The sequence below is a fragment of the Pomacea canaliculata genome, linkage group LG10 (assembly GCF_003073045.1).
Source record: "Pomacea canaliculata isolate SZHN2017 linkage group LG10, ASM307304v1, whole genome shotgun sequence".
Taxonomy (NCBI): domain Eukaryota; kingdom Metazoa; phylum Mollusca; class Gastropoda; order Architaenioglossa; family Ampullariidae; genus Pomacea; species Pomacea canaliculata.
Genome location: NC_037599.1, coordinates 10,869,540 through 10,879,894, shown reverse-complemented (window position 1 = coordinate 10,879,894; position 10,355 = coordinate 10,869,540). Strand labels below are relative to the sequence as shown.

Below are 10,355 nucleotides of genomic sequence, written 5' to 3'. Positions count from 1 at the left end.
GAATGAGGGGGAGGGTGTAGCTGGTGCCCGTGCAACAGCGGCTGGGGAGGTTGCCCGTGGGTATGATGGTCATCTGCTGTAGGAAAGGGTTCAGCACCATGACGCCAGGGGGCAGCGCTGGCATCCCTCCCATGCTGACCATGGGCTGAGGAAGCATCATGGGGGATCCCATGCCGACGGAAGAGACGACTGGCAAGTCGAGCAGACTAGAGCTTGCCCGGCTGCGCTTGGTCGTCGTGGGACCAGTCTCCGGGATGATCCCGTGCACGTCCTGCTTGTGCTTCTTGAGGTAATACTTGTTGCAGAAGTGCTTCTGACAGATCTCGCAATAGTCTTCCATGCTGGGGTCCTTACTGGTGCTGGTGTTGCCGCTGCCTGAAGTGCCGGAAGACTTGCTGCTGTCGGACCCTGGAGCCGACTGGCTGCTAGGAATACTGTTCATAACGGCCGAGATCAAACTCGTCACCTTCTTCTCAGCTGCTGCTTCGGCTTCAGACTTTTTGGAGCTTGGCGAGGGCAGCTGATGATCGGGTCTGTTTGGAGTGTCTTTCTTAGGCATCTGTTGTTGCTGTGGCTGTTGTTGTTGTTGTTGCCACGGTGGTGTACTCAGCTCAGCTTTTTGAGGCGGCGATGCGGGAAGATTGACTTCAAACGGAACAGGCGCATCCGGAAGCAAGGGCATCCCTGAAGGCGGTGTGGAGCTGCTGCCACTGAATGGTGGAGGAGACGTTCTGTCAAAGATGCCATGCTTGTTGGCTTTGTGAGTCTTTAAAAAATATTTGTTACAAAACTCCTGTCGCACAGCTCGCAGTAAGCGTCTGGATGGAAAATCTTTCCACCGTCTACCTTCCTGGAGCTGTCGCCATTCTGATCTTTAAAACTTTGTTCTTTAGGCTCTATACGCTCTATACTTGGCTTGGGCTTGGTGAGCGACAGCACCTCGGTCTGCGGTTCGGGGTGTCCGTTAGGAAGGAAAAGCATTCTCTTGAAACAGCTCGTTTCCTAGCCGGTGATAGGCAGTCGGAAATCCGACTCGTGAAGCCTCGGCTTTTTCAGGGCGGCGCCGTGGGAGAGATCCATGTGTTCCCGCAGGTCATCGCTGCAGGGGAAGGTCTCCGGGCACATCTTGCAGGCGATGATGGACACGTGCATGTCCAGGGGCACGTCGGCGTCCTCCTCCATGAGCATCCCCTCCTGTCCGTCCCGGCCGTTCTGACGGGGATCTTCCTCTGACGTATGATGAGGAGAAGGGGGAAGAGGAGTGGCCTGGCTGTTGATGGTGGCGTCCAAGGCCCCTGTGTCCGGGTCCACCCCGAACGGTACCCGTATTGGCTTCGTCTGCTTACGCCGACTGGATTTCATAGACTCCATCGCAATCATGTCAAAAGAATGTGAACAATGCTCATCTGCAGTAAGCAGGTAATTAGCATGGATCGACGCAGCCACCTTGGGATCCAACAAACCGTGGACGAAAATAGATCATGCACGTCGGGATAAGGTTGTTCGTTGAAAGCTTTGGCTGGGTAGGGATTACCTTCTGGCAGTCACCCCCGACGGTCGAGCGTGCGTGTGTATAAGGCCACGGCCGCGACCATCAAGTTGTCATGGAAACTGCTGCTCCTCCTGCTGGCTCTCCCTTGTTCTTGGCATCAAACTTTTGCTCCAGATTATCGCGGAAGCTTGTTGGTGTTAGTCTAAATCTTCCCCACCCCCCCAAGAGAAAAAAAGCCCCTGGTGCTCTTATTCGGTTGTGGTTTCGACTTGACCCACCAGCAGCGCTTCTGAAATGTGTCTAGTCATCGGGGAAACAGCCGCCGCCAGTCTGCAACAACAGAATGCAAAGAAGAAGTAGGAAAAGTCGACAAAAGAATTATCGCGACAATGTCCCCCCAGCATATCCCCCACACTCATTTTCCCACCCTAATCTTGGTCGCCCAGAAACAATTACATAATTGACAAGCCAAACGACGGAACTCGGATCTCAGTCCACCCGGCCGGGCAGAGCAGGTGTGGGTTGAAATTTAAGAGGAATTGCCATTATCTAGATATTAATACCCTTGAATGGCGGCAGGTAAATGCAATTTACGGTTAATTTTGAAGGCGGTAACAAGGCAATTGTTGGACACAATGACAACAATCCCCACCGCCCGTCGGCCTATCAGTCCGGTCCCGTGGCCAGGGCTAAATGCGATTTTTTATGAATACTTTTAGTCTGAGCGGTACCTGACCTCTGGGAGACAAATCCTATTTAAATGCAAATTACTTTCCTTTTCGATTCTTCAAGATGCATTGGCCGGCAAGCCAGGCCCAAAAAATGATTTGGCTAGTTCTGAAATATGATTTGAAGAGCCAGAAAGGGACCAGACGCGTGGTCAACAAAGACCATCCCTTACGCTCCTGTTCACCAACTCATCGCCGTTTTTAAACCCCACTTCCTCGCCTTTTTTTTTCTCTCTCTCTCTCCCACCCCCGTCCTCCTCGCATCTCACAATCTCTCTCCCTCTCTGCAGCTGTGTCGATCTCTTGTTTCCGTTCTACTGATCTTTGTGACCGGAGCTGGTCGGTCGACCGTCGACCGACCGACCAACTGAACGACTAGCGGTCGGAGAGAGAAAAACTCCGATAGAGCGGCGGTCTTCGGGCGAAAACGACATCAGAGGCGGTTTGATGTTTGTGAACCATAATTATACTGATAAATCACACGTCATACTTGCTACTCGGCCCCTGATACAAAGGCCGTGATAGATGACACGCTTGCAATCAATAGCCACAAAGGCCTTCAGGGGGGACATCGGCATATGTCACGCTCTCTGCACTGGTCCCTCTCGCTAGACCACTTCTTCCCCTCCTCCCCCGCCTTCACCCACCACTACCTTCCCGCGACTGCTTCCATCTGCTACACTATCTTCCTCCCCGTCTTCTTTACCTCTCTCCCTCTGACCTTCACCCTTTCGCTTTGTCCCTGCCGACGATGCATGGTCATGATTGGAACAACACTTTTAACTCTCGAAACACTCGTTTTTAACTCATTCTGCATGCAAAACCACTTTGAAACCCATCACGACACTTTGAACTTGTCAGCGACACACCTTTAATTTTGGTCTGAACATAAAGGTGAGACTTTTTTTTTAAACAAAACCTCTTCACGACCTCTTAAAAATAAAGGGGGGAACCAGACATAAAAATAAAATAATTATTATTGTGATTACTGAGCAAAAAAGGAAAGAAGAGAAAACACTATCATCTTATTGTTTGATCTATAAAAGATGGATATTGATGTATTTATCAAAAACAATAAAAAGTTAGTTTTTTTTTCTCCCCGTTCCTACTTCTTTGTGTCTATCTGTGACCTCAAAACTCTCGTCCCCTCCCACCACCTTCTGTGTCTGCATTCGTTTGCAATTTTTCTGTCTTCGATATTACTGCCCTGTGCCTCCACCACCCCCAGGAGCCGGGGCGCGGTACAAATTGATGTGCCGCAACTGACCAGCCAGTCCCCGTCGGTTCCCAGCGCGTGGTACGTGCCTCTACCCACCGCCGGGTCCACCCTGATCGTGACAATTTGGCCGACAGATGTAAGAAGCGAGACGGGCGGGGAGAACAAGTCTAGACCGCTTTCATGTATGTTAAAACATAATTAGGAGAGTGCCACGCTCCAGCATCTACACTGCCCATCCTTTCCGGCCAACCTCCAGCCGCCAATCTTGTCGGAGAATCGAAAAAGCAGAGAGAAAGAGAGATGAGACAGAGAATGTTTTGGTGAAAATGTAGCGAGATGTGTTGTCAACAATTTGTCTTAAAGTGACTGCAGAAAAACAAATTTTTCAAGAACAAAAAATTTGCAACTCATACTCCTTCAATTTAATACAGACGTAAATGGAGAAAGGAAGGGATGAATAATAAGGAAAGAAAGAACATGGGTCGAATCAATTTGTTGTTTACAGATTTTTTTAAAGCAAAGAAACAGCCCTTGAAAGGATTAAAAATATGGGAAGTTCCCGGTTAACCAACATCCGAGTTAAATATTTACGATCGAGCTTCAACAAGGTCTAATTTAGAAGTCCGAAAATACAGACAGAAGGGTCGTAGTGCCGAAAGCGGGAACTGAGTGTCACACTGTTGTTACTGTGATTAACATGTTTTATGGTGTTTACAAGCTTCTGACATGTCTTATGAACATAAAATAAATAAGAGGTAAAGTATATGACTGTTACAGAAGACAAATGCATATATCTGTGATGATTCACTCCGTTCTGTTTATCGTAATGCAGATATATTCTCAAACTTCCCTCAACAGAACATTTATCCACTGACAACGACCTTTGACATTTCTGACACGTGAAGCACACGCTGAACACCGTCACACCCGAACTTGCATGCACGGGTAGAGATCTTCGACATGCATGATAACACATTGGAAGTGGGGTGACCCTCTTTCTGGATTTATCTAAGGATTTTCTAACCTAAACGAGGGCACAACGACAGTTGCCCCCAAACATTTTTTATTATTTTCTACAGCAGTCTAGCTGGCCGAGGAGTCTGGACAATGGTATATGTTGACAAGCAAACATACCCTGTGTATAAGAAGTTATCAACAGCAGCACAGCCGGGCAGAGACTACCATCGAGTGTGGACAATGGTATACGTTGGCGAGCAAACATACCCGCTACACAGTCAATAGTATTGCTACTGTTTGGCTATGTGGGTCAGCGGGGTTATATCGCCCCAGACAAACTGTAAAGAGATTTATAAGGCTTAAGCTGGTAAAACAAATTCTGATTTGGGGGAGGGATTGAGAATTGACAGCAAGAGACTTGCTGGATGGTAAGCTACTTTTCCTGTCGCCTGACGGTAATGTCTGGCAAACAAAATCAAATGTTTCACTCCAGCGACCAAACTGGCAATTGACATCACTCATGCCCCCTCCCCACCCCATCTCCCCCCCCCCCAACATCTTCACCGCCGCTCACGTCCTCACCCCCACCCGCTATTTCCTCAACCACGTCTCAGCGACGTGACTATGACAGGATGTGACGTCAACGCAGTGTCCTGCTACTTTTGTTTCCACTTCGAGAAGAGCACCTTGCTGGTGCCGGTTAAGAAATGATTAATGTCTTCTTTCAGCCGTTACACGCTCGGCGCAGCTGAATCGTGCTCATCCTCGCAGCTACAATGTCCGTGAAATACCACAGAAGCAAAGGACAAAGCATCAGACTCACTTCCTATTCCTCCTTCCCCTCAAACCACCGATCCCCACCTGCAAATAAAGAAACCTTTCACTCTTACCAGGAGATTAAAAAAAAAATCACACCTGTATGACCGTTGTTTCTGTGCACGTGCGCGACTACATAAAGGTAGCTGCATGAGTAAACAAATAAAGTTAAGAGTAGTATTTACTAATGCGCAGTTTACAACAACAAATGTTTGGCAGCAGTTCAGCAGAAATGGCAACTTGTCAGGTGCTTTAATCTGACCAAGACAATGTTTATCGTAAAAGCTACATGAAAACCATACATAACGGGCAAAATATTCGTTAAAAAAAAAAGTCACAAACGTCAAACGCTAAACTGATGTTGGGTGGATAGTCGGGTGGGGAAGGGAAAACAACTCTCGCTATGCAACTGGATTTTTCTTATAAAACATTCACGCTGGCAATGAAAGAGCAAGAAGTGGATCTGTGTGACATCCACCTGAACTGTTCATAACCTCTGTTCATGTAAATGAATAGTTTGTACGGATAGACAAGGTGTACACAAATAAAATATCGTTCTCAGACACCGATACGGATGAACCCATTGGTCCCTCCTCCTTCCCAACAGTTGATGATGCACGCTGTGGATGATGATGATGCTACCATAGCGCGACGTGGACAACTCTCGGCATCACCACCACCAGCACCAGTGACAGCCGACAGACACGGGGGCTGTCGCTGGACAGTTCCACCTTCCGACGCTGAACCTCGAGCGACGACGACGAAGAAAGTGACCGCTCCGCCGAGAGATTTTGTCTAGACATTTCTCTCGCTCCCTGTCTTGTCCAATAAGCGGGCTTTTATTCAGGGGCGGCTATCGATTCCCTGTCCATTCCCCACCAACCTTTTATTTTTAATTGTCGCCTCTATTTCAACAAGGGTCTGGGGCTGCGCCAGCACGCGTCACCTCCCGCGCGGACAACCGCAAGGCCACGGCGCGTGACCACTCAACCGTAACGAGTACACATCCTCTCTCACACACAGGAGCCGGTGGGGGAAAAAAAAGGAAGACAGAAGAAACACAATTTAAATTAGAACTTAAAAAACAAGGAATAAAGTAATCGACTGATCTCGGCAGACCCCAACTGTTCTGTCACACTTATCATGCTACTTCAACACTTCAGCATACTTCTCCTCAAATTACTTATTGTCTGTTTGAGATAAGACAACATCCTGTTTTTGTTAGCTGTACATAGGAAACTTTATCTTTCAAGATCATATTTTCTCGGGGTTTTTTTTTTTTCACGTTTTTCTCTTAAAATAAGTACTTAAAAGTGCACAAAATATTGTCTGAAAATAAAAGAATGTATATGATTCATTTTATAAACTTTGCTGTTAAGGCAATGACACCAACAATTAAATAATGTAGCTTAGCAAAACTTGTAAAAATAGAGTATGATAGACGCAAATATAATATGTTACTAATTTATTTCAGGTATTTTTATAGTCTACTGGAATTTCTAAAAATATTTAACAAGTCATAAAACTACAAAAACAAACAAGTAACAAAACATTTAGTTCAAAAGATCCTGGACATACGAGTTTAGAAATTTCACGATGAATTGTTCTATTTCAAATTAGCAGTGACACAGTAACTATCATCAACATGTGTTGTGAACAACTTGAGTATTTTTTTTTTTACATGAAACTGGTGCTCGTAATGCCCGAGAACATGTTCCCGTGTAACTTAGTATGATCTTCTTGTGAGTCCGGAAAGCGCAGCTCCTATTAGTGCCGCCCGGCTGTTTGTTTTATGTGTAGTTCTCTGAAGTCCCACTGTTAGCAGCGACACATACTTTAAGAAACTTCCGCTTTGCAAGCATAGGAGAAATATTTCTGCCGTGACAGGACGTGTGAATGAGACGGAACAACTTCACGCCGCTGACTAAACAGCGAGTACTTGACGACCGGTGATTATAATTCACACAGAGAGAGAGAAGGCTGAAGTAGTTCCCACTAGGACATTGACCCCATCCCATCCATTCAACAGCTACTAGCCTCCTACACACGTCCTTTGCGGACGACATCAGCCTTCTGACTGACACCTGTCCTGCGGGTCCTGCATCATCCGGGCATCTCTGGATCCATCAGCTCCACCACCAGATGACGCTGGCGCGAGGAACGTACGTTTCCGCCTATTAGAAGGAGACAACCGGGGTCCGGGCAACTTTATCAACCTAGCTCCGTGTGAGTGAGATGCGTACAACAACCGTTCAGCCCTTCCAACAGCAGACCTTGCGGCGGTTACATCTAATGCTGGCGGGTCACAAATTGCGGAATAATCTGATGGCCGTCACATAAACAAAACAAAACAAAAACAAAAACAACAAACAAAAACAAAACAAAAAAAAATAAAAAAAACAAAACAAAAAAAAAAAAATAAAAAAAATAAAAAGGAAGGATAAAGTAGGACTGCACGTAATACTTGGGTAACTTCTAATGCACTTTCCTTACCCCACCTTAATTTAAAAGAGTGTTCATCACTATTTGTCATTCAGTACACATTTCTTCACTCGCCTCCCTCTATCATCAACAATTAAATAGTACAGCCATGTCTTGTTCATATTCTCATTTCTTGACTAACGTTTCCTCTCCATCCTCTTCATTATTTTAACGCGGAGCAAACCGCGACTGGTTTGTGGCCGGAACTCGGAAGTGGGAGTAGAGGAGGGCTTCTTCGCCCATCTTGAGGCAAACCATTGCCAAGGTCATAAGTCCTTAACGGCTAGTCGCTATCACTCTCTTAACTGCCTTCCTTGCATGACGGCTAGGTCATAGGTCACCACCACCAGTGGCAGTCGCCGCGTTCGCTACGTTAATACGTATCAATGATGGATCCAGGCACCATTTCGCGGGTTATGACACGTGTGGGACTCCACATTCAGCAGCAGCGAGGGAGAAAAAGTACGGCGCACCGTCAGTACCATTAAGCAGCGATTTCGCGGACAGAGCAGAACATTAGCACGTGAAGCACGTACGAGGCCTTGAGAGTGACCTCCTCCTCACCCCTAACTCGCGAGCGCCTGGACCACAAAATTATTTTTTCACAGCAAATTTTGCACGAAGATGGCGTTGTAAAGTCGGTTTAGGCAACAAGCATCACCATGCATCACGGCCTTTGAAAGATCCTTCCAACTTCGGTGCGACTGACTGCTAATTAAGTGACCAAAGAGATCTCCTTATGGCGTCGGGCAACCGGAAACAGCCTCGTTTTCGATCCTTTCATGACCACGGTACCAGGAAAACAATTTCGCGCCGGCCTTTTCATTTATTTACATATATATCTCAATCGACAAATGAGCAAAACTGTATTACGACATAAATCAAATGAGAGATTTTCGTGTTATATCCGTTCGGAAGGAGGGAAAGAAACTGTATTATCAAGGACCTTGCCGTCTACTTTATTTTATTCGGTGGTGATGCGAAGTGAATGTACCTCGTAGACTCATGCACTGATGTAACCTTAAAAATGTCTGACAAAGCCATCAACAATTATTAATAAACTCGCACGCTAACGTGGATGAACGCGGACTCAGTAGTCATCAAAGGAGCGGCAACATGGACTGGCAAGAGCAAGAGGTGCGGCTGTATCTGGCGGTGGGTGGGAGAAGGCCCATGTTTTTCTTCTACTTGTGCTTCAGTGGTTGTCCGAGTGTCCACTCGGGGTCGCTGGCGAGCGTGCCAGGAGGCATGTAGTCAGCTGATGATGACTCACCGTCTTCTCACAAGGAAAAGACGATTGCTTCTACTCGCCGGGAGAAGTCCTTCACACACACACTGGCCAACAGTTGCCGGCGCTAGCAACCATTCCCCATCCCCCAACCCCCAACACAAACAAAAAATAAAACACTCGTCCTTCCCCTTTATCCGTCTTCTCTCCCACGCACGTACGCCCGCACGCGCGCATACACACAATGGTTTGTTTTCAACATTTGTTTTCTATTTCATTTAGTGATTTTCGGTGGTCATGGTGAGAAAAAATCTCATCGCATCATCGCCCTTCTTTGGCCCTTCTTAAAAACTCTTATTAACCGAAAAAAAAAATGAACGAATGCTTGACCAAGTGTTTACATGACGGTTGTTAAAATACATTAAGAAACTTGATTAAAATTTTGTAAATTTGTATCCCTGGAAGGGCTGCGTGTGTGTGTTTTAAGAAAGGTCTTAACCAGACACATCTTGTCGAATATGTGACCAAGTCTGTCAATTCTTTGCCATGACTGTCATGGACACACCTGCCAAATCATGAACAGATATTATTCAACAACAAACTTCCGGTGAAGAAGAATATCTCGTGTGTGTATGAGGAATGTGAGTTTGTAAAAAAAAGGGGGGAATATCAAACAAGAGGGGAATGTGCCGACTGAAGCAGACGCCATTGTGAGCAGCACTTAGTCACACGTGAGCTATCATAACAGCGCGGGGTGGCTGGTGAGGTGGGGTGGGGCGGGCAGAAGGATTTGACTTGTGTCGTGACGCGTGATAAACACCCGGAAGTATGAAGTATGAGGTATGAGGTCGACTCAACCATTGCATCAGCAGGTCATAGGTCATTGCATCAGCAGGGGCTAGCCGCATAGCTCTGACTGTGAGCGTCCGCCTTCTAGCACGGGAAGTTCATTCCGGTTGAAATAGTTCACGTTAGTAAAAGCTGACGTTTATCCTGAAAGGAAAGAGGTCAGGAAAGTCAGGTTCAACTATAACAGTAAAGAAAGAGTGAGTCGTCACACCATCAGGTCAAAGACTGTCAGACCAAGAAAACAAAACCGCAACAAAAATGTACAGGGAGTGTGCTACAAGAGGGTGTGTAACAAAAATCCACATGAAAACTAGAAAACTGTTTCAACTTTTATCTTCTTTCTCATTCGCACATCCTCAGACTGTTTTCTTCCCACCTTTGACCCCCACTGACCTCATGACGACACAGAAAGCTTCGTAGTATTATCATACAGCTTCCATTCTTGTTGCATGTGCATCAGCTCCCTCCTCAACCAAATCGTTACTAGTCCCCTCGACTAGCATCCTCCTCCAAGCTAATAATAATATTAAACAAATTCTTCGACAGAGGGGCCACGCAGTGCTTGACTGTAATTAGGCTCTTCTG

General features: G+C 46.5%; 1 protein-coding gene across 1 annotated transcript in view; it reads right to left on the bottom strand.

The window, feature by feature from the left end:
• LOC112573239 overlaps positions 1 to 10,355 on the bottom strand; it is a 48,575-nt gene that overhangs the window by 20,686 nt on the left and 17,534 nt on the right. Inside the window, 3 exon segments of the mRNA XM_025253430.1 lie at positions 3 to 47; positions 50 to 795; positions 798 to 1,822. Of these exon segments, the coding sequence (XP_025109215.1) occupies positions 3 to 47; positions 50 to 795; positions 798 to 981 (975 nt within the window). The 5' untranslated portion in view covers positions 982 to 1,822.